The sequence below is a fragment of the Canis lupus genome, chromosome 1, assembly GCF_011100685.1.
Source record: "Canis lupus familiaris isolate Mischka breed German Shepherd chromosome 1, alternate assembly UU_Cfam_GSD_1.0, whole genome shotgun sequence".
NCBI classification, from domain to species: domain Eukaryota; kingdom Metazoa; phylum Chordata; class Mammalia; order Carnivora; family Canidae; genus Canis; species Canis lupus.
Genome location: NC_049222.1, coordinates 30711186 through 30736180, shown reverse-complemented (window position 1 = coordinate 30736180; position 24995 = coordinate 30711186). Strand labels below are relative to the sequence as shown.

General features: G+C 41.8%; 1 protein-coding gene across 5 annotated transcripts in view; it reads right to left on the bottom strand.

Moving 5' to 3' along the window:
- ARFGEF3 (ARFGEF family member 3) overlaps window positions 1-20562 on the bottom strand; it is a 176211-nt gene extending 155649 nt beyond the window's left edge. For all 5 annotated transcript variants that reach the window (XM_038526137.1, XM_038526138.1, XM_038526139.1 and 2 more), the window contains exons 1-2: window positions 20380-20562; window positions 12564-12615 (exon numbers count right to left, since the gene is read on the bottom strand). In XM_038526137.1, the coding sequence (XP_038382065.1) occupies window positions 12564-12615; window positions 20380-20464 (137 nt within the window). In that variant the 5' untranslated portion in view covers window positions 20465-20562. The remainder of the gene's footprint in view (window positions 1-12563; window positions 12616-20379) is intronic.
- Window positions 20563-24995: the final 4433 nt, after the last annotated feature.

The window sequence follows — 24995 nt, the reverse complement described above, 5'->3', positions numbered from 1 at the left end:
TCAAAAATGAATATCCACCATTATCTGAAAAGGCAATTAAGATTCCTCTCCCATTTTAAACCACTAATCTGTGCAAGGCAGGATTTTCTTTATCTCCTTCAACCAAAGCAACATGTTGGAACAGATTGAATGCAGAAATAGAGCCAAGATTCTAGCTATTTTCCTTCTACTAGGCCAGATATGAAAGATTTGAAAAAAAATATAAAATTCTTCTCACTAAATTTGCTTAAAGTAGTTCCTTTTCATAAAAAATGTCATTCGTATCGATAGGTAATTGGTTTCTTGTTACTTTTAATGAATTAATATTTAAACTTTCTGTTTTAACTTCAATGTGGTAAATATTGATAGATATAATCCAATATTTTTCCTAAAAAGCCCTTTGGGGTCCTCAATAACATTTAAAAGTGTAAAGGGTTTTAAGACCAAAAAGTCTGAGAACTGCTGCATTAATGTGACAGGTGAATGGAAAGGGAAAATGTGGTACAGGTACACATGATAGGATATCACTCAGCCATGAAAAAGAAGGAAATCCTGCCATTGACAGCAACATGGATGAGCCTGGAGAACATTATGCTAAGTGAAATAAGTCAAAGACAAATACTGTATGATTTTATGTAAAAGTTCTCGTCACACATGGACACAAAATGGTAGCTATGTGAGGGGATGGATAATAAGTACCCTTATGTGGTAATGACTTTACAATGTAAACATAAATCAAATATCACGTTGTATCCCTTAAACTTACAGAATGTTATGTCAATTATATCTCAATAAAGCTGGAAAAACATATGCCTGTAACATGGAGGGCCCTGAGGTAAGCTGTTTGGGCTAGAAGCTGCTCTCCTGCTCAAATGCTAAGAAGAGAGAAGAAAGGAGGAGGTAAATTGGTGGCTTTTTTGCTTGGACAGAAGGTGACATGCAAGCATGTTGATCCCTTCTGCAGGAAGACTGAGTCTGTCTCTGTGGTCTGCAATTGGGTCTCTCTAGATCTCTTTTTTTCTGCATCTACTGGTTGGTCAATGATCACAGTGGGGAAACAGAGGCACCTTACTGCCTTTCAGTGTCCATCTTCATGTATAGATGCTGATGGGCAAAATGACTAGCTCAGGATCCCAACGGCCATGGAAGAACTAGGAATTGGACCTATAAGTCACTGTATGACTATTACCTGTTTCCTTTCTCCTCCAATGGTATGTTCTTGGAGGGGAGATGGTCTCTATGTTATTCCCAGCACACAAAACATGGCTGGTTTGGCTGATTCTGAGCCCAGGATGCTTGTCCCCATCTGCCACTGCCTCTTCCACCACAACCCAGACCCCCTCATACTGTCTTCCTACTACCAATCACAGCTTCAGACACCTCCATTGAGATGCTGACATTCATGACAGAGCTGCAAGGCATCATCACAAGCAAATATTTATAAAGGAGTCCACTGTACTGGGTGATTGTGTACACACACCTTAAACTAACAATTGTTTTCTTTCTTAATCAAATATCTTATTGACTTTAAAATTACAATTATATTTTGACCATGTCTGAAACACGTGAGTGCTTCCCTCCTCGCTTTCAGCAAAGGTCGTGTTACTGGCTCTGTCTTCCACATTCAGGTTTACTTCAGAAGAGCAGTTAAATTTCCAGAGGGCAGATACAGTGACCCTCCCCAGGTCAACCCGGATGGCCTCTGTGTCCAGCCCCTGCCTGCCAACCACAGCTGGACAGTGTTTCCTGGCTTCTTCTCCACCAACAGACTCTGAAATACACATACAAAACCCTTTTTGTCTTTGAAAGATTTTTCTTGCAGCTGGCAATACAGAAAACCAAAATGAGGCTTACAAAATAAAGCAGGCAATGGGGAAGATACAGCTTTAGAGAGGAAAAAAAAAAATCTTTAAAATACAACTGTTCTCTCTGGACTTCATTAAATTAAAAATTAGCCCAGGTCTGCTCTCACTAAGAACGTGATCTATACTGGATGGGTTTCTTTAGTTTAGGCCTAACTTGGTAAAAATCAGTCCTTGGCTACATTTCCTCTGAGGAGGTCTGCAGGCTCACTGCTCATGGTAACCCTCCCTAAAGAGACCACCATAGCTGCTCATTAGCCTTTTCCCCACTCAAGTGAGCAGAAGCTCAGAGAGGTAAGGGTTAGTTAATGACATAATTACTCAGGCTTCCCTCGTGGGTACTCACATCAATTTCAGACTGGAGTCTTTTATCTCAAGGTCTCTTCTGCCTTACAAAGAGGAAAAGTCAATTTAGGTCATTTCCTGGCAAAGTTCTGTACACACATGAATCTCAACAGCTCTACTAATTCACAGCTCTTCCCTCAGCCTGAATATATGACACCCCCTCTTTTAAAAGCTCTGGCTCCATTGGGACGCCTGGGTTGCTCAGTGGTTAAAGCATCTGCCTTTGGCTCAGGGCCTGATCCTGGAGTCCTGGGATTGAGTCCCGCATCGGGCTCCCTGCATGGAGCCTGTTTCTCCCTCTGCCTGTGTCTCTGCCTCTCTCTCTCTCTCTCTCATGAATAAATAAAATCTTAAAAAAAAAAAAAAAAAAAAGCTCTGGCTCCTTGGAAATTGCATTTAAAGTTGTTTCAGTACCGGGTGATTTTATCTGCAACTCCAACATTAGTAAGTCGCTCTCATTAACGAGCAGTGGCTAAATACGGATTTCCCAAGAGCTCTTTGCAACGATGGTGCTTCATCAGATAATGTACTGCATGAAATTTAGTATTCTATATCTCAGTTTTTCACAGTTACAAGAAAGAAAAAAATAACCCTTTTTGATGAATCAATAATGGTGGAGGGAATACCCCATAATGGGTTAAGACAGTAAACTGGAGTCCTGACTCTCCCCGAGGCCAGCTTGAGAAGTGTGGCTGGCTACCTGGTTTTTCCAAACCACAGCGTTTCCCCTGCTGCACAGAAGGGCTGTCAGGATGGAGACCAGGATGCACAACACCTGGGAGAGGCTCTGTCACATAAGAAAGGTTTTCAAAATGTTAACTTGTATTCTTAAGGGTATTCAAATTAGTTGAGAAAATATGAATCAGAAAGCTTTGAAGCTTCGAGACATTTTATTAACAGAGCACTGGGATATGAAGAGGTAAAGGAGATCTCCTGTGTCAAATGTACTGAACTTCACTTGAAAAGATAGACCAGGGTATTATTGTGTAATTCCATAATCATACTGACTTACAGACAGTCCAACTACACATAAATATGCACCAAAATGAAAACAGAATATAAAATATTTAATAAATGAAGATATCCAAAGAAACTAAATATGATTTTAGTTTTTGCACTATGCCTTCCCCAGTAGAAAAAAAAAGCCCTACAGGGTGAACAAGGGAGATACAAACAACTCACTGAAACATTTATATCACTGAATCAATAAGCTCCAGTCCCTACCCATCTCTTGGAATCCACTGTTATAACCCATCAATAGAAACAATTTCTCAGAGGCATACTTTGAAAAAAAGAAGGAAATTTGGACTTAAATTGCCTATAAGGCACAGTTTAATTATAAAAACCAAACAGAATAAAAAGCCTACCTTTATTCCATTCAAAAAGAATAGAGGCTTAAGAAAGGAAAATTCATGATTGGATTGTTATATTTTCTCAAAATGGAGTCTTATTTTTTATTTTTTAAAAAAGATTTTATTTATTTATTCATGAGAGAAAGAGAGAGAAAGAGAGGCAGAGACACAGGCAGAGGGAGAAGCAGGCTCCATGCAGGGAGCCTGATGCGGGACTGGATCCCAGGTCTCCAGGATCACGCCCTGAGGCAAAAGCAGATGCTAAACCACCGAGCCACCCAGGGATTCCTCAAAATGGAGTTTTATGTTTCCTTCCAACACTTCCCCTTTAGAATCAAGGGCTATAAAATAAAGACATCAACCACTTGTCAAAAGGAATGATGAGTGGCCAAGGCTATTCTTGAACACTAATATCTTGTTGGGGGATCCCTGGGTGGCTCAGCGGTTTGGTGCCTGCCTTTGGCCCAGGGCGTGATCCTGGAGTCCCGGAATCGAGTCCCGTGTCGGGCTCCCTGCATGGAGCCTGCTTCTCCCTCTGTCTGTGTCTCTGCCGCTCTCTATATATGTCTATCATGAATAAATAAATAAATAAATAAATAAATAAATAAATAAATAAATAAATAAATCTTTTAAAAAACATTATAAAAAAACATTAACATCTTGCTCACATCCCAATATATCCATCAAGCCCAATATCCTCCTAGTCTGGGTGGGTTATACACTTCTTTAATTGACTGCATCATTTAAAACTGCTTTTAGGTCAGGGGATATTAACAAGGAGAAGCTTTATAATTGAGAGCTAATTGTAAGTCTTCCTTATCAAAGGGAATAGAATAAGAAAACCATTAGGACTGACCTACAGGCTGGCAGATAGCAGAAGAAGCTATAAGTTAGGAAATAGTATAGTACTGTTACTTATGATACATAAAAAGGGAACAGAGGGCAGCTGTGTGCCTCAGTGAGTTAGGCATCTGCCTTTGGTTCAGGTCATAATCCCAGGGTCTTGGGATCTAGCCCCACATCAGGCCCCTCACTCAGTGAGGAGCTTGCTTCTCCTTACCCCTCTCCCTGCCACTCCCCCTGCTCATGCACATGCTCTCTCTCTGTCAAATAAATAAATAAAATCGTAAAAAAATAAGATAAAAGGTGACAGGAATACTCTTTGTCTTCCACAGCAGCAAAAAAAGGAAAAAGAGAAATTAGATCTTTGGGGCACCTTGACTTTGAACATGGATTTCAGCATCCCCCCCTGCTAGAGGCTTCTCTACATGCCACGTTCTTCTTGCCAATGGGTTTTTGTGGTCAACACGGAAATGTCATTATGCTCACCTGTGTAGGGCAATTCTGATCTCAGGAAGGTGTAACAAATCAGGTCCACGCCAAGGCAAGTCCTTGTGCACATAAATGGTCCCTATATACCTCTGGCAAGGCTGACAGTCTCCCTCCTTCCTTTCAGGACTCACTGAGATAAAGAATTCCCTATAACTGTAAATGAGCCAGGCTTAGATTAGCCAAAGGGTCTTAAACCTCTTATTCTATCATCATCATAATCATTATCATCTTCCTATTGCAGAACCAGCAAAAGATAAACAGAGCCAATATTTACTTACATTTGCCTGCCTCTGCAAGGGGAGGTCAGCTGTACTTGGGAAGAAAGAGATAAGACCTCAAGATGAGTTTAAATTCATGAGAAGCAGAGATGTTTCCAATTCACCTGGAATAACGTGGAAGCCTCATTAGAAACACCTGTCCTGCACTTATGCTAACAGCCCCTATTCAGTTAGCACAAGCTGAAGACAGGACCTGGGAATTCTACACTACCATCCTTTGCTTCCTCCTCTTGACTGTAGGAGCTAGCAAGGAAAGCCCAACACTTCTTCATGACACAAGAAACAACAATGCTGAGATTGAAACTGTCTGCCAAAACCACTATTGAGATATGTGCTGTTCTCATCCATTTTAAATCAGTCTTTCCCACTTGATGTGAATATGTTTATTTCAATTAAAAAATAAAAATGTTGCACATCTGTAGAAGTTGCTCCAGGGGATCCCTGGGTGGCGCAGCGGTTTGGCGCCTGCCTTTGGCCCAGGGTGCGATCCTGGAGATCCGGGATCGAATCCCACATCAGGCTCCCGGTGCATGGAGCCTGCTTCTCTCTCTGCCTCTCTCTCTCTCTCTCTCTCTCTCTCTCGCTCTCTCTCTGTGACTATCATAAATGAATAAAAAATTAAAAAAAAAAAAGAAGTTGCTCCAGGGTTCAAAGCATAGAACTGAAACACTGAAATAGATAATAGCAGCAGAAAAGCAATTAAAATAAAACCATACAAAGAATGGGGAGCTACTATGGATGGTTCTCTTAAAGCATAAAGGCTGATGAATGTGCTCCCATTCTGCATGAAAGATCAGTAGGTCCCCCAATCAAAATAGGGAGGAACATGACAGCATCTGAGCTGAAAAAAAAAATGTGGACCACCCAAGTAAAATGAAGCAGAAGGCTGAGCAGAGGCTCAGCCAGAGCAGGGACAAGAGTCATGTGTGGGACACACACAAGGATGAATGGGAAGAAGTGCTGTAAGAGTCTTTCTGGGAATAGCAACTAGCAGGAGAAAAGTAATTAGGCTGAGATTGACTCTGAAGAATCACAGAGAAGGTAGTAAGCAAAAGGCAGCCGGTCTGTGGCTGGAGTACTGTCTGGGATTGTTCCCAAAGGGGCACTGAGAAATGCCAACAAGAGGTTCACTGCCAATGGCTGCCTTTTAACAAGACAACTCGAAGATTCCCTTGACAGTTTTATCTCGTCCATACCACTCCTATTGTAAATAACCTGGGCTAAGAGAAGGAGCAAATCCTGGGTTGGAGCAGGATGGTGGTGAAGGTTCTTTAGTTCTTTAGAACAGAAATACTCCAAGTCAAATTCATGTTGGGCATGTGGCAGAGGAGGCAGCTTGCCTCTTCTAGGCGGGCCAATGAGAGCTGAAATTCTTGCATCATCAATGCCCTTTGGCAAAGAACATTAATCAGAGTCCCAATAACTACTACCAACTCCCAACCCATGATCTAATACAGGGCTTTGGTTGAGTAGAGAGTGAAGCATTTAAGACTATACTAGCTGAGTCAATGGATTGGGTGTTGGGCTTCCGATCCTACTCTTTGGGACCCCCCCACCCCGCCCTTCAGTCAGTGAGATGTAAAAAGTTGTCTTGTCAAAGCTGAGGTTTCATTCTGGCATGGATCCTTCCAAATACTGTGTTTTCTAAGAATCTAGGAGATGAGGCACAGGTGCCCTGGGATATGCAGTGCAGTTTGGAGAATCAGTTTCATCCTGCAAGCATTTACAGAGCACCGTAAGATGAATAATTTATATATATGACCTTCTTGAGGATAGGGTCTCAGAACAGAAGCCCTAGTCAGCTGCCAACCTGATTGATAAGCATCCTGAGAGATTTATGTATAGTGAAGGTACAAAAGAGAAAAGGATCCCTTCTAGCAAACACAGCTCAGTCTTTAAGGATAAGAAGGATGACAAAGTGGCAAGAGTTGTATGTAAATGAGGCACCCAGTAGACAATCTTGAAAAGAGCAGCTCAGAAAATACCTCCCTCGTGTTTTAATGCCCCATTAGAAAGGGAGTTTGGGATTGCTAAGCAAACACTGCAGACCTGCCATGTTGGTCTAGGCTCTGGCATGCAGAAGGAAGAGGATTCATAAGAGCATGCTTTATTTCAACTTCTGAGATGGGCTCAGGAAGGAGGAGGAGGGGGCTGGGAAATGCCTTCAGTAAAACACTAGTACATGTGAGACAGAGTATCCCGGAACAAATCACAGCCTTCATTGTGGGAAAGAGCTTGTTTCCCTGATGGCATGTGCCACTAAGGTTCCACTCAAAGCAGGACAGAAACCAAGGTCCTTAAAACAGTCTGTGGAATCTGGAAGGGCAGAATGAAGCTTGACTTGAACGGGGATGGCCCTGGGAGCCATGAGAACTTTCTGAGGGGACAGGGAGTACAGGGCTGGAATCCTGGTGAGGTGAGTGAGGTACTGGCCTTGGGTAAAAAATTTTAGAGGGCATGAAGAAACTCAGCAAGATAAATAATATTTTAGTGCCACATTTTTTAAAATTCCAGTGTAATTAACAGGGTTCTATTAATTTCAAGGAGAAAAATGTCAGAGAACAGAAAACATTTCATGCTATTAACTAATAATATTTCTTGATTAGTAGCATCCAGGTCTTATTTATTACTTGGCTGAAAAAACAACAGCTAACAATGATGAAGTCAAGGACTATTAATGCGAACGTGATTTGGTCAGCATCCTCAGTTGCTTTCTGCTTGTAAAACAAGTAGGATATGGAAATGGTAACCCCAATCAAAGGGAGAGCCTGAGCTATCAATGACCTCCTTCTTGAGTTTAAGAACACCGTGATGTCCCACTAATTCACAGGTTTTCAACCCTGTGTAGATATGGAAGGCCTTAAATTAAAGAAGGAAAAGAGGAACAAAGACAGTGAAGGGACAGGCTCATCATGGAGGAAGGTTAGGGTTCTTTTTTTTTTTTTTTTAAGATTTTATTTATTTATGCATGAGAGACTTGGGGGGGAGGGGCAGAGACACAGGCAGAGGGAGAAGCAGGCTCCATGCAGGGAGCCTGACGTGGGACTCGTCCCGGGTCTCCAGGATCACACCCTGGGCTGAAGGCAGCACTAAACGCTGAGCCACTGGGGCTGCCCAAGGTTAGGACTCTTAAACTTACTGCCAAGTTCAAAAGCAAGACTTAGGGCAAGAAGGTAGAATGATATTCACATAACTACGAACAAATTCCACAGAATTCCCTAGAAATATTCCACAGGACAGGTTCCCTGGACCTTCCTCCATGGCTGGCACAAAATCTCACTGGCACTCTGCATGAATTCCTGTAGTTGCAGCTATAGCGGCTCACTTACTGACCCTGAGAGTGGGCGTTTGCTAACTGCAAGCCTGGCGTGGAATAGGCAATGCCTCTGACCACTCCTTATCTTCATCTAAAATGTTTTATCGTGGGATTCTCCCCTATAGTGCCCTACACATGACTGAATCTAGTCACTAGAGTGACTAAAATCACTCCTGTGACATCTGGTCTACTTCAGTTTGTACAAGAAGTCCACGGAGCAATCAATGATAAACGAAAAACAGAAGATAATGGAACCACAGGTCTCTCAAGGCTTTGGTTTCTTCTGATCTGAGGTATCATTACTAATGTACACATTTGAGCAAAACAATATGAGTAATTATTTATCAGAACGTTAATATATTTAACCTAAAAAGCATTCAATCAGTGGCAAAAGAAAAAATTAAGAAAAACAGCACAGCAGTATTTGAGATTTGTATTATTCCCTATTGCCCTTTCCAAAACAACAAAATATCTGTAAATAATGGAAACCAAATCTGAATACAAAATCAGGAGATTGTAAGCCATAGCTAATGAATCTGGTTTCTTTCTCATATACTACAAAAAAGTGAAATCAAAGAAAAATAATTAAAATATAATTGAAGAAAAATAATTAACATATCCAAATTCTTTCTTGGATACACATATTTACAGTGACTAGATTTTTTTTGAGCAGGTACTCAAACAATAGAAGGATGCTCTGGTAAACATGATGCCTGCACAGAGTTAAGTCCTGTCTGGGTTTAATAGTGCCCGGCAGCAGAATCAGAGGATTAAAGGAAGACTGACTTCACAACAAAGAGAGAAAAGCCCATTACAGCGTATCTCATTATATCACTTCCCTTACGATAAAGGGAGCTAGTAAATCAGACAAATATTGATTCAATTGCTCTTTTTTGTTCTAATTATGGCTTATCCCTCTACCCTAAAAGAGGCTTTAAAAGCCTCCCAACTATTGTGAATCATGGTCAAATTGAAGTATCCTTCTACGTATAAAATTCTACAATGAATTTACAGTTGCTACCACAAAACACTGTTTTTTCAGCTACATATGTGTTTATTCTCCTCCCTGTGAATATAAAACCTTTGAGAGCAATGCTCACATCTGCTTTGTCTCATGCATATGGTTTAATTCTCTGTACAAAAATGTTTGATTAACCTCAATGCATACGGAGAACACAATACACATACATGAGGATGACATCACCAGCTCTTTATTAGGATAAACACTCCAAATTATCTGCTAACGGTAGTAAAGATATGAAAAGACACCAATATATATTCATCCACAGCTCCTGATCCAGCATCCTTGCCACCTATTTGGTGACATCCCCCCGCCCCCTTCTATGGATTGTACAAGATGGCAACTGGGCTCTGGGTGAATCTCGAAGCCATGGAGGAAAGTAAAGCTAAATGCCATGGCTAAATGAGGACCAACCATGTTTAGATCCCATTAACACTGCATTTTCTCTACCTCATCTGTGCCCCATGACATCCTCGGACGTACATACATCAAGGGTTGAAAAATATCAGTTGTCCTTTGATGAATGTGCTTAACTAGTAGGCCACGAGGCTCCTCTGGTATCACTGCCACTTTCTCACCCCTAACACTATAGGCAGAACTCTTATCACAGACCCAGAATCACAAAAAGCCCAGCAGTCAGGTTCAACAACCCTCTGGATTAGGAACTAGCCTTTAAAGTGTTGTTACCAAACGTTTTTAATCAACCAGCCACTTAAAAAATTTAAAGTTCTGTTTTTCACGTATTTTAAACTGACATTTACATTTCTTTGTCATAATTTTAATTAATGGAAAAGGCTATGATTCTGGCATACTGGAAATATTACAATTTTTAATTAAAACATATCACTTATTTAAATGTACCTAATGAAATCTGAATATCCCACCAATTTGAAAACCACCTTCATCCATCAGAAAAGTATATGAGCACACTCTTCTTTAATAGTAAAAGATGCTACATTTTTCTCCTTTCACCTTGAATTTGTTCTTCCATTCTACTTCGTCAACTTAATTTTCTCTCAATATAATATGTTTTAACTCTTAAGAGGCCTTTATTACTCTCCTACTATATTTCCGTGTAACAAAATGTGTATAAAGTAATTTTTAAAAATTTTCCGGTGGCCAAAAGGCTTTAAAGTGTTAAATTTTCTTGTACTTTGAGGTGTAATTATTAATGGACCCAACTGATCCAAATAGTATTAAGTATTATTTATAAGAATGTTAATATAATTAACCTGGAAAGTATAATTTTACTTTATTTTTTAAATATTTTTTATTTTTAAAATTTAAGTCATTTATTTTTCTCTTCAATTACTTCACATACCCATGGATGAAGTATTCCTTATTATCTTTTTGTCTATTACCTTATAAAAGATTAGGTCTTCCTTCAATTTTGTTGAAAGCCAAGAAGTAAAAACTAACTTACAAAAAAATGTGTGGTCTGGTCATTACATTCGTCCCCTTTACCAACACAAACACTAGTATTTTCATAGTCCTTTGTTGGTGGGAAAAGATTTTTGCACTCCAGGACAACACATCACAGTAAGATTCAGAATGGGATGGGTTAATAGTGGTGCTTTCCTTGGTCAAAGAGAAGAGGGACTATAACAGATAACACAGAAAAGGAGATGTAGCAAAATCAGTTTTCAGAAAGAGTACCTATAGACAACAGGGACCAGGAAATATCTCCCTTAAACCATCTATGCCTTCACATGTCTTGGAGAATCTCCATGTTCTCCTGTGTGCATGCATACCCCAACTGGAACACCCCTCCTCTGGGCAAGAGTATCGTTGCCAGGCATTCTGTCCATTTAGCTTTATACACAGAAACGTACTTTGGTTTGATTAACACATGTATTTCCTTACAACATATCAGCTTGTAGCAGATACTACAGGAGAAGCAATAATTTTTTTTTAAAACACAGGATTCTTGTTCATTCTCCTTGTAGAGATGGAAAACATCTAATAAATCATAATGTCCTGACAGTATAGAACTATACTCAACAAAAGACTGTAAGTTCAATATTTTTAATAATGTCAAAAAATTGGGAATCATCCAAATGTTTAATAATATTACTAAATAAACATTACAGCAGCCATATAGTGGAAGAATATACAATATTTTAACTTGAGGAACATATATTGATGTAAGAAAATGTTCTTCATATGATGTGGACTGAAAAAACAAGCAGGAAACAACCATAAATAAAATTCATACTAATTTGTTAAGTATGTATATGTAGGAAAAAGTCTGTTAAGAAAATTTTTTAAACTGTTTTTAGTGGTTATCCTTAGGTGGTGTGATTATGGGCACAGGAGGAAGTGTTTCACAGTAAAAAAAAAAAAATGATGAAACGGTAGAAAATGAACTGAAGTGGAAAACAGAGTAGGAAACTGTATAGCCTTTGCTCCCACTGGCTTCTCCCTTCACATGCCTTTCTAACACATTCCTTCTAGGGAGGAAGCATCATACTCATCCTTATGCCCCCATGCTCAGTATAAGGGAGGCCATCATAAATGTGTGCTAAATAAATAAGTGAAGAAGAGAAAGAATCCACAGCTTTGTTCTTCCCAAATGTCCCACACAGGGCACTTGTCTCATGATAAAGGAAGGTGGGGAAGGGTGAGCAAGGTAGAGAAACTGGTTCATTATCTCCAGCCTGTTTTATGTGGCTATAGAATTAGTGAGATGGTGTCCAGCCAAGGGGCCAATGAGAGTTTAAATCTAACCCCCTACCCCCACCAGGGTGTAGGACTGCTTCTTCCCAGCAGGGGCACCATCTCCCAGTCTGCATGGAAGATCTTGTCTACTATCTACATTCTCACTCAGGTTTTGGTAATTTCTCTCCTTGACCAGTTTTATCTTTCATCTACTTCTTCAACTGCTTCCTTTGGGTTACTGACTTCATTTATTCCACAGATGCCTGGGAATCACTGCAGTCAGGTTCCCATCCTGTTCCTAGATATAAAAAAGCCATTGGTCAGCAAGTAAAATGCTATAAGCCAATGAGGTTATCTGGGCCTTCAGGAAAACACGGTGGTTTTTACTTCCACTACATTATATAACTCCAGTCTCCTTACCTCAGCAAGTGTGGAGGGATCTTGACAATGGTATCCACACCACCCAGGGTTTCTGCAGAAGGAAAATTACAAAGTTAAAAATAAATAATGTATAGACTGGGAATCTGCAGATAAATTTCCTTGTTAGTTTCTTTTTTTTTCCCTGGAAATCCCTATAATTATAAACTGGTCAATTCTCAATTATCTGCATGCAAGTCATTCGTACTTAAAAATCCTTCCCCTTCATGACTCCAAAGACTTCCTTGGAGGAGTTAAAAATTAGGATACATTTCCCTATAGAAAAACAGATTGAATAGCTAAACTTCTCACCTGAACCAGAATGCCAATATAATTTAGCTACAACTGTCTAAAATGCTATATTCTTACTATAACAATAGAGAGAAGATATGAGAAACAAAAGCAAAAATAAACTCTTGGGACTACACCAAACTAAAAACCTTTGCAGAGCACAGGACACCATCAACAAAAACAAAAGGCAATCTACTGAATGAGACAAAATATTTGCAAATCATATCTAATAAATGGATTATATCTAAAATATATAAAGAACTCATATAACTCAACACCAAAAAAAATTTTTTTAAAAACCTCAACCAGACAAATAATTCAATTAAAAAATGAACAGAGGACCTGAATAGGCATTTTTCCAGAGATGACATACAGATGGCCAACAGACACATGAGAAGATGCTTGACATCACTCATCATCAGGGAAATGCAAATCAAAACCACTATGAGATATTACCTGATACCTGTCAGAATGGCTAAAATCAAAAAAATAAGAAATAAGTGCTGGTAAGGATGTGAGAAAAGAGAATTCTCATGAGCTGTTGGTGGAAATGTAGCTTGGTGCAGCCACTATAGAAAGTGGTATGGAGGGTCCTCAAAAAATTAAAAACAGTACTACCATACCATTCAGTAATTCTACTCCTACCAGGTATTTGCCCACAGAAAATGAAAACACTAGTTCAAAAAGATATGTGCAACCCTATGTTTATCACAGCATTATATACAATAGCCAAGATATGAAAGCAACCTAAGTGTCCCTCAATAAATGAGTGGATAAAGAAGATGGGCTAAAATATATATATAATGGAATTTTACTCATCCATAAACAGGAGAATGAAATCTCATCATCTGTGAGAGGGTAGATAGACCTAGAGGGTACTATATTAAGTAAAATTAGGCAGAGAAAGACAAATATCATATAATTTCACTTATATGTGGAATGTAAAACAAATGGATAAACAAAAAACAAAAATAGACTCATGAATATGCACAGAGAATAAACTGATGATTACCAGAGGGGAGGGGTGCAGGAGATGGACGAAATAGATGAAGGAGATGAAGAGGTACAAACTTCCAGTTATAAAATAAATAAGTCACAGGATGAAAAGCATAGCATAAGGAATATCATCAATAATATTTTAATAACTTTGCATGGTGACAGATGGTAACTACACTTTTTGTAAGTATCTTGTAATGTATATAATAGCCAAAACACTAAATTGTGCACCTGAAATTAATATAGTATTGTGTATCAACTAAACTTCAATTAAAAAATAATAAATACAGAAAAGAAAGCTATTTCCTCGAAAATACTGTTTCAATACCCTTAAATAATAATTTATAATTGTGAGACACTTGATGTTCACAAGGCACTTTATGCAACATCTCATTATTCTCACACACATTTCTGACATGGTAGATTTTTAACTTTAAAAAAAAAATCCTACAGTAAGGAAGCTCACCTTTAAATCTCATTAACCTAACCTGGATATTCAATACTTTCCCGTTGTTGTGGATTATTCAAACTACTGCTGCCTCCAATTGTAGAGATAATGAAACACTATTCTCTCCCTACCCCCCCCCCCCCAAAGCTGTTCTATTTCAATAACGCTAACAGTTCTGCAGCGAATTCCAGCATGTGTGGTTGGGAGAGGCATCCCTACATGAACAAGCAATTCTCTGACACCAGCTAAGCCATTCTACAGTTTAACTCAATTCTGACAATATCTACTAGAAGATGGGGTCAGATCCCATTAGTAAAAGACTCAGGCTGAAGGTTCTAATGATCCCCTCTTTGAGTTCAGTTAATTTGCTAGAACAGTTTGCAGAACTCAGAGAAACATTTCACTTACTACATTACTGGTTTATTACAAGAGGACAAAACTCCAGAATGGCCAGATGGAAGAGAGGCACATGCCAAGGTATGGAAATGGAAAAGGCGAAGAGGAGCTTCCATGTCTCTGAGGGTGGCATTCTCCCCAAATTTCCATGTGTTTACTAACCCACAAGCTCTCTGAATGCAGTCCTTTTTGTGGTCTTTATGGAGCCTTCATTATGTAAGAACGATTAATTAAATCATCAGCCATTGGAGACTGAACTCAATCTCCATCCCTTCTTCTTTCTGGGGAGGTCTGGGGTCTGATTGAAAATTCCAACTCTCTAAGCACAGGGTTGGTCCTCCTAGCGACTGGTCCCCATCCTTAAGTTGCCTCATTTATATAACAACACTTTATGGTTCTCTTCACCTAGGAAATTCAAGGATTTTAGGAGCTCTGAGCCAGAAACAAGGAAAAAGACCAAGTCTATATTTTTCATTAGAAATCCCAGTATCACAAGCTCCAATTTGTTCCCAATTTTTTCAGCTCAAACTGTGTTAACTCCTTCTTCCTTGCTTAGAGTCAACTAGACCTGTCAATGCAAACCATTTTCATTGGAAAAGAAATATTTCTCCCTGTCTGCTAAAAGATCAGAAGGAAAAATGGATACCATATGTATCCCTGAGACTCAAGGGTAAGAACAGTCCAAAACCTGATGATAGGATCTGAGCCTGTTGTGGCCAATGGGGCAAAGAGCGGGTGCAAGCAAGACAATCCACAAAACAGAAAGATGGGCTCAGTAGGGTCAGGGATGCTGTGGCCAACAAGGCTAACGGTGGCAGTGGAAGAACTGAGGTCAGCTGTTAGGACAAGACAGGACATCAAGAAGGGAAAGCCCTGAGATGCATGTGCAGGAAGCAGATCAAAGCATGGCCTAGCAGCTAGCAGGGCAGGGGCCAGTGCCCACAACAATTTGATGCTACTGTCCAGGGGGAGGTGTTAACACTATAATGACCAAATCACTGTAGTTTTCTTCATCAGACAGAGGGGTTTATATTCAACTCGGGATGTTCAATAGAGCCCAACCCTACAAATGCTAACCAAGAGGCAGAGGAAATAAAAAGAACACAGGACAATCACAGAGCAGCTGTAATGAGCCTGTCCTGTTCAAGGAGAGATGCTGAGAAGGTGTCTGCCCCGGGCTTTGGGTGTCGAGCCCAGCTGCAGACTAGTGATGTCCATATGAGCATCACATTCTCAGAAACTGAACTGAAGCTGTGGATATGGATGTGGTCAACTCCAGTAGGGTTGAGAATAAGAGAAGAGGGCTCAGGGCTAACTCCTGAGAAGCTCAAACATTTAGGCTAGGGAGAAGTGCTGGAGAAAGGAGACAGAACCCCTTAGGAGGCATGATAAAAATTGTGGTCCTGGAGGCCAGGGTAAGATAGACACCCGGTATGTTCCACCTGGCTGAGAATGCCCTCCTGGACTGGGGTCTGGGTGCCTTATTCTTTAGCCACGGTTGGTGGCATGATGGAGGAGGAAGTCAGATGGCAGTGAGTTGAAGAATGAGTAGACGATGAGGCTATGGACACAATCACCATAGACACATTTTAAGAAGCCTGGCTGTGAACATAACAGAAACTGGCTGGAAGGAAAAGCAGATGGGAAGGTAGAGGGAAGGATGGTGGTGGACGGACTATTCTTCCTTCCCAACCTGGCATTCCAGCCTCTAGTTTTCTTTCTCCTCTCTTCCATTTTCCAAATCCATTTTACACAAGTCCCTGATATATGTAAGACACCAAAAGTTTCTAAAATGAAGACACAGTCCCTTGACGTTCTAATGTTCCGACATTCTATGTCATCTGGCCCGTCCCAGCTCACGTGGGTCTGGGATCACCACTTCTTGAAGAAAAATGCTCTTGTCTCTACTTTCCTCAAGCTGACCCCTTCCCTTATTCTTTCTATTCCCTAGTCAGACCATTTTCTCACTGACAAGAAAAATATCTAACAACCCAGATTGTTCAAAATAGAGGGAAGACACATATATACATTCTTTGCCAGTTATTATGCGGCCACTAAGAAAACCAATTTTCAGAGAAGTATCAATGACAACATAGAAGAAAATGCTAAAGCTAAAAACAAAAACAAAAAAACAAATGATACTCTGCCATAGAAACTATAACCCCTTGCAGAAGGGAAATACTCTAAAATGTGATCAGCATTCTCTCTGGGTGTTGAGATTACAGGTGACATTAGTTTTTTTCTTTATACTGTCCAAATATTTTTCAGTATTCTAAAATGAGCATATATAAGTTTTATAATAGAAAAAAAGATGACTATATCTTAAAACCCAAACAAGTCATTAAGAGGCTGATCTGTTTACTGAACATCTGCTTCTTTTCTTACAAATGCAGAAGCCACAATAAAGCATAAGCGACAGTCCCTACATTCAAAAAGCATGAGTCTATACTGTCGATACTTGTTGTTTTGGTTGACTAGCCTTCTGAAACAGAACCCTAAATTTGTTTTGAGGAAACCTTCCTTTTCTGAGTCAGGGATTTCAGGAAGCCTTGTAGCCTAGATCTAAGCCAGTGGGTCCGTTCTATTCCTTAGCTAGAGGACTCGTTCAGGTATACACATGACCCATCAGGACCAAGAGAGAACAAGTGAAACCAAAGACTGGGCAGGAGTGACTGGAAGAGCTCCACACTCTTGAGATGAGCTGATGATGGGTCAAGTGGGAGATGACCCCTTCTGTGATGGCCTGCATAGAGCAATGACCCCCCATCTCCTATGACGGTTTCAGTAGGAGATAACTCCTCTCTCCTGTGATGGGCTAAATGTCATGGTAATCCCTCTCCCCTATGATGGTCCAAATGGGAGATAACACCTTTCTCTTCCAACGGACTAGGTCAGTGGAAATGACTCTTCCCTTCCACGATGGTTTCAGTTAGAGATGATCCCTTTCCCCTCAGATGGTTGAAGTGTGCTGATGCTTCTTTCTCATGAGATGGTCTAAATGTGATAATTCACAAGCCTAAAGCTATGGAGACTCCTGCAGAGCAAGGTCCTTGATCAGTATATAATTTCTGAGCCAAACTCAACCCATAGCTAGCCTTACAAGGGATATTTAGCTAATAGAATGAATAAATTCTGTTTTGCCGGTCAGCTTAAATTAAATTAAATTAGGGTTTGTTATTGTTGTTGTTGTTGTTGTTTTGGGGAGGTGAACGGTTTGGTCTCCCAAATACAATATTTCTCAATTATCCTGCCCCCAGAAGAATAACTATGCCCAAATACTCCAAAGTAGCAGGTGCTCTAAGACAGTCGTGAGGGCAGGTTTCTGAACCTAGGGGAGGAATGGATTCGACTGAAGAGCTCAGGGAATGCTTCCTATGTGAGTTGGGCCTTAGGAGTCTGGAAAGGGACTTCGCAGCACAAGTAAAGGTAGCAGAGTGTGCAGTGCAGTGTGTTTGTGGAAGCTTCAGCTTACTATAGTTTATGGGACCCCTGGGGGAAGGGCAATAAGAAACAAGAGCTGGGGTTAGATTCTGAAGAGTGTTTTAAGGAATTTACACTTTAATCTAGAGAGAAATAATGGAGATTGAGGAAGAGGAAGTGTTTCACAGTTAAAAAAAAAAAAAAGATGAAATGGTAGAAAATGAACTGGAGTGGAAAACAGAGTAGGAAACTATATAGCCTTTGCTCCCGCTGGCTTCTCTCTCCACTTGCCCTTCTAACAAATTCCTTCTAGGGAGGAAGCATCATACTTATCCTTATATCCCCATGCTCAGTATAAGGGAGGCCGTCATAAATGTGTGCTAAATAAATAAGTGAAGAAGAGAAAGAATTCACAGCTTACCCATTCTTGAAGACAAATCTACTTTAAAAGCTCCACCAACTCACACCAATTTCCTCCCCAACCCACCCCTGACCACATACTTATGCCCTCTTCATTGATCTGTTTTCCTGATTTATTCAGTCCAACCTGCACAATGAGTGTCAAGCACTGTTATTTAACTATTTCACGCACTTTGACTCCCCTTGGTAACTACAGAAAAACAGTCACTGGGGAAAAAAATCACATCCACTCTCTGGGGTCAGGTCGGATTCCAGGCTCCACTCAGATACCTTCCTCACTTCTGGGTTTCCCACGTAGCTTCCAGGATCTCACCTCAGCCACACTGTGGTTTAACTTAACAAGATGTAAGTACCAAAATTTAAACATGAAAAATACTCCATTACTGGTCTCCTCTCTGTTATCTCAATCTGCGTAACTTAGAGCAAAATAATAATGAACACAGGGATGGGATGTTTAAAGCGTAGTCAGGCCCTGCTTTATTATGTTATTCAGCCATCTGTGACTCTTCATTAGAGACATTTAGGAATCTAGCTCTGAATCAGTCTGCTGAATGACAATGGCAATGCAAAAACAATACTGTGGCTTTAAGAGCCTAGTTGCTCATTTATATCTGGTCCAGATTCCTGTAAGGGTAAACAATGGTCAAGTTCCGCCTACAAGATAAACTTCCTAGAAAATATTGCAGAAAATTTCGTGATGATATGCAGATGTCAAAGAAAATTGATGTTGCTAGGATTGTCTGTACACAGACACCCAATATATGTGAATTCTGATCTTCTACATATTAACAGAGTCACCTGAAACACCATCGGATTCTACATACAGTAAAAAACCTGCTAATGGCACATTGCTTTTTCAGGTTGTAGCACAGCAGTGTCATAACAAGCACTGATTGCTTTCTGATTATGAGAGAAAGAGATTTAATTGTATTTTGTAATTGAATGGCAACTGAGGAATGGCAAGCAGGCTTGGGCCAGGGCGGGCGGGGGTGGGGGGGGTTGGGTGGGGGATGGGACACAGAGCTGTCTCGGTTTCTCCTCCACCTTTCCTTGTTTTGATCACCCGAAGTATGCTCCTGATCCCTCTGCATTCCCATTCAGACCATTCTGATTGCTCAAATCCGTGCCAAATTGGAATGAATGTCTTTCAGTCTTCTTGTAGGTGGAGTCCTGCAAACCTGAGTCTGGTGGGGGACACAAATGTGCCACCTGGAACTTATTTCAATACTTGCACAGCTCACAAATTTAAAATCCCACCTGTCTGAAGGGCACACCACAGCAGAATTGCAGAGGCAACGCAATCCCACCCGTACGTAATGTCTCCTGTACAATAACCATGCTGGCCTCTATCCGGAAAATCAAATTAAAGAAGCCATTCCTTCCTCGTCACAGTCGCCAATGTTTCGAGATCCGGGAGGATGGTTCAACTTCCCTTTTCGCCACAGGCGCTTGGAATCGGGCCCCTGGATTCGCACCGGCTGTGGTCCTAACTCGGAGATGGGTGACCATCGTCCGCCTGGCTGGGGATCTGGGAAAAAGGGGCCTCCTGGCTAGGAGGACGGCGGTCCCCGGTTAAGGTCTGGGAGAAGGCAGAGGCCAGAGGGGAGGCGGACGGATGTTAACGCCCGATCCCAAATTCCCACGCCCCGCATCAACTGGCTGGGGCAACTCTCGCAATCGCGCGTTATGCGCCCACGGCAGAAGCTCGGCGCAGCCCCCCCGCATCAGGGCCGGCTCAGCCCCAGCCCGCGCGGCCCTCCGGCGGCGGCCACCAGGGCCCCGGGGCCCGACCGCAGGCAGGTGCCGGTGCCCGCGCCCCGCGCCCCGCGCCCTGCGCCCCGCGCTCACCCAGGGCCCAGGTGCAGCTCTCCTTGATGGCTTTGTACTTGCTCCCGGACGCCTCCTTCTGCAGCTTCCTCAGGATCTCTTCCATCTTGCCCTTCGCAGGGGCTCGGCCACCGACAGCGAGAGGCGCGCGCGAGGCCCGGCCGGGGACGCCGCCACCGCCGCTGTCGCCGCCGCCACCGCCTGGCCCCGGGCGCCTAGGCGGCCGCTGCACTCGCCCCCCCCCGCCCCGCGCGGCGGCTGATGAATCACGCCCGCTCCATGCCGCGGGCCACGTCAGCCCCGCCGCCCCGCCCCGCCCCGCCCCGCCCGCCGCCCCGCCCGCCGGGGTCAGGTGCGCTGGGCGCGCGCCGCGGAGCGCTGGAGCCCGGGGGCGGAGGCCGCGGCCGAGACCCGCCGCCGACGCGGGCCGCCGGGCCTCGAGGCTTCGCGGGCAGGTGGCAGCGGATGCCCGGAGCTGGCCCGCCGGCCGGGCGTCGGCGGGGGCGGCCGAGGGAGCGTCTGGGCGGCGGCGGCAGCCGGCGGGGGGGCCTCGCCGCTTCCCCCGCCCCCCCCGGATTCCCACCCGGTTCCCCACCCGGCTCCCCGACCCGCGATCGCGTGCGCCCGGGGTGGGGCCCGCCGGGTTCGCGGAGCCCCCGCCGGCGTGCGGCGCCCTAGCATCCGCTCGTCCTGCGCTCACTCCTCGGCGGACCGCCCTTCGCGGCCGCGGGCGGTGCTGGGCTCGGGTGCTGCCGGCGGGCAAACCGTGCCGCTGCCCCCGCGCCCCGACACTCTCGCCCAGGAGAGAGTGCCCAGCCCCGCTGTGCACGCGAGGAAGCCAGGCCCGGGGAGGCCAAGTCACCTCCCACGCCCCCAAGAGTTAGCCTCAAAACACATTCCTGAATCCAAACCCCTTTAAAAAAAATCTCTCTTCGACCGCCCCCCCCCTTTCCTTCCTCTCTTGCCCTGCATCGTTATCCTCTGGGGAAAGAAAGGGAGGGCGCGCAGGGCCCCACGCAGCTACCTAAGTCTGGTGGGGGTGGGAGGGCGGACAGGAAGAACTGCCCCAACCAAGAACCCTCAGGATGAACTTGGGAGACCCTCGGGGGGTGGCCCGATGGGGGAGGAAGGCAGCCTCAGCCGGGCCTCAGGTCCCGAGAGCCGCTGTGCGCCGGTAACTCGGCGTCCCTGGGGTGGTTGTTGAAGCAAAGAGGGAGAAGGAAATCAGGAATCTCATTTGGCATCTCATTGTTTCCCTGTTGTTTCCCTGACTAGGAGCTAAGGAGGGTTTTGAAGCATATTCGTTTTTCTTTAGAAATGTCACTGGAGTGATAGAGGAAAAAAAAAAAATTGCAAGGGAGTAACTGGCAGCTGGGAAAACAGTAAAAAGGTTCTTCAGTAATCTAGAAATGAGTTAAGCCAACGGTAGGTGGAAAGGAATGGAGGGAAATATAGCAAGAGATATTTAAGGAGTCAGAGCAGGAGGATTTACTGACTGATGGGGATGGTTAGCATCTGGGATGGTTCCTCCTTTGGGAAACGGTGGCCCCATCTTCCAAGTTAACGAGAAGGGGACAGTTTGGAATCTGAGGAGGACACATGTTCAGTTTTGAACATATTCAGGTGGAAAATCACAATGAGATACCCACAGGGTGTTTCCCTTATGGGCAGGGACCCACAACAGTGTTGTGTGATAAAAATGAGGATTTGAAAGCCTCCAGGTCTTGAGAGTTATTGATTGAAGCCTGGGGTTTGGCAAAGGTTGCAGAAGGCAGTGGATGGAATGGGAAGAGCAGGATGCCAGGGAGGAAGTTGGGGGTCCCCTTACTCTTTTAAAGAGTATTTATTATTACTTTATGATTAAAAACAAATTTATGCTACAAACTAGAAAATACTAATTTCAGAGATATAAAATTTAAATAGCCTTGTAAAAAAGCTTTTACAGAGTATTAAACAGATGCATTTGCACACTAAAAAAAAAAAAGGACAATGATTATGAAGTCAATCCACAAAGAAATACAAATAATTTATGACCTATGAGAAATGTTCAACCACCTACTTATCAAAAGAGCACAAACATAAAATGGGATTTTTAAAAAATCAATCAAATTGGCTAAGAGCTGGCTGGCCAACTGGACCTTCTCACATTGTGGGTGCTGGTGGAAGGGTAATTCTGGAGGGTTTCTGGATGTTTATACAGCATAGATATGGCTACAATTCAGCAATCCTGCTTTTAGGAATTCATCCTAAGCAAGTGATTGTAGAAGTGGATAAAAAATTTTCTATAAGGATTTCAATGTGCTGTTCAATCATTTTTAAAAAATTAAAAATTATATGTCCAACAGTAGAAAAATGGACAAATAACCCAAGACGTATGTATCCATAAAGCAGCATACTACATAGCCTTTAAGAATAATGTAGGATAGGAATATTGAATGACATAAAGAGTCGTTGCTACTACTTAGTTGAGTGAAGTAGAAAGTTGTAAAATGCTACTGCATACATCCAGGCACAGATCCCAGTTTTATTATTTAAATATTTGATGTGGATGTACATACAAGTTTTTAAAAACACACATGAACACATAGAAAAATAAACATTTTTCCTTTTACAATGGCAAACAGATCAAATGGAGTTTAGCTAGGAAGTCTGCCCAAGAAGAATAATGAAGGCAGAGCCTGGTTGCAGTAGATTAAGAGCAGGTAGAGATACATGTTTAAACAACCCACTCAAAATGTTAGCTATGAAGGAGATTAAGAGCAGAATAGTCAAAACACTTTTTTTAAACATCGACTCAGTAAATACCATTTACATCACTACCCAGTGTACCCAGAAATACATATATTGGTAGATTAAAAAACTGAAACAAAAGATTTTTTGGAGTAATTCCCATGCCCAACAGTGGGGCTGGAACTTATAACCAGGATATCAAGAGTACATTCTTTACCAACTGAGCCAGCAGGGCCCCTGCAACAAAATTTTTATTTATAAAACAATACTTACTGTTACACAGAATAGAGTTACTTTTAAATGGTATTTGATTCATTGTTGTAGGCATGTTTGCCTGTTCTTAAGTTTATTCCAGGCTGGAGACATGAGGATAATGCTGCATGCACAAATCCAGGTGCTTTGTGCTTTGATGTCTATTCCTTCCCACCTTTCTCAGTTATTTTGTTTAAAAATTCTGGTTCACACAAATAAGTTGCTGTGCATGCTATTAATAACAATACACTCTACTTAGTAACTAAAATTACAAATTTCAGCAGATTCTTTAATCTTAATCTAAAATGGTGATAAATTTATCATCATTCTTCAATGTATTTGAATAACAAAACATTTCTTCTTTGAGCATCAACTCTAATCCAAATGTAGATTCAGGATTTTGAAAAACAAATGGATCTTTTATCCAAATGCTTTTTCTTGATATTTCAAATATCTTTATTGGAAATGTCTGAAGTTTGAAACAGACTTGCAATATCACTAATATCTTTAATTTCATTCCATTCAGAGTGCCTTTACTAATAATGTTTTTTTTTCTGTGCTGCAAAATGTTGAGGACATATAGTAACCATGGTGATCACTTAAAATGTATTTTAACTGTTGCATATCTTCAGCATCTTGAAATATAGTGTTACTTTTCCCCTATAGTTCCAAATCCAGTTATTACAAAATGTTAAAAATAAGTTATATGTGCCAATTCTGTTGCTAAAAGACATCTCAAAAAATGTTAGCCAAATGAGATTGCTTTTAAACAAACAAACAAAAAATGTGAATCCCATTCCTGGGTTCATATAACTTAATATTTTCCTCATAACAATCGATAACTCCAGTATAACATATACATATATTGGTTAATGGAAAGGCTAATCTACTTTAACAATGACCCAATGATACAGTGGTTTACAGAACATAGGCTTTTATCTATCATTTAAACTAAGTCCCAAGTCAGTGGTGAAGATCAGTACAGCAGTTCCAAAAGATCATTGGAGGTCCATGTACCTTACATCTTACTGCTCCACTATCTTGGAAGAAGTTGTTCTCCAAAGATGGGTCCTAGGCACATTGTGTTCTAGTTGATAGGGAGAGAAACAGAGAGTATATAAGTCCAGGCCTGAGATGTGGAAGTCACGCAAATCCCTTTTCCTATATACCATTGGTGAGGACAGTTGCAGAGACACACTTGGATACAATATAGTTTATCTGGGTCCTCAGTGCCCCACCACAGATCTCTTCCTGTGAAATCCTTGCCCAAGGGGAAGGATTTTGTGGATAACACCAATGTCAGTCACAGCTCCAGTTTGAACAATAGGTATCAAAAAGTAGCAGTTCTCTTAATGAAATTAAACAACTATCACTACATTTGTTTTCCAGAAATTCAGCAGAGATACAGTAGAGTTCTAAGGATGTCAGATGTATGAACAATGTGTGAACAGTGATTCCAAGTAGTAATGTAGAAGGTAATTACTAATAATATTTTAAATTACTGTGCTTTGTTTCCTGGTCATATTTACTTTCGAACCGCTTGCAATTCTGTTACCAGTTTAATTTATATTTTTTCAAACAGTATTTTTCCAATTCTATCAAATTACTCAAACCAGTAATATGTTAGCTTAAATTTAAACAAAACAAATCCTTCA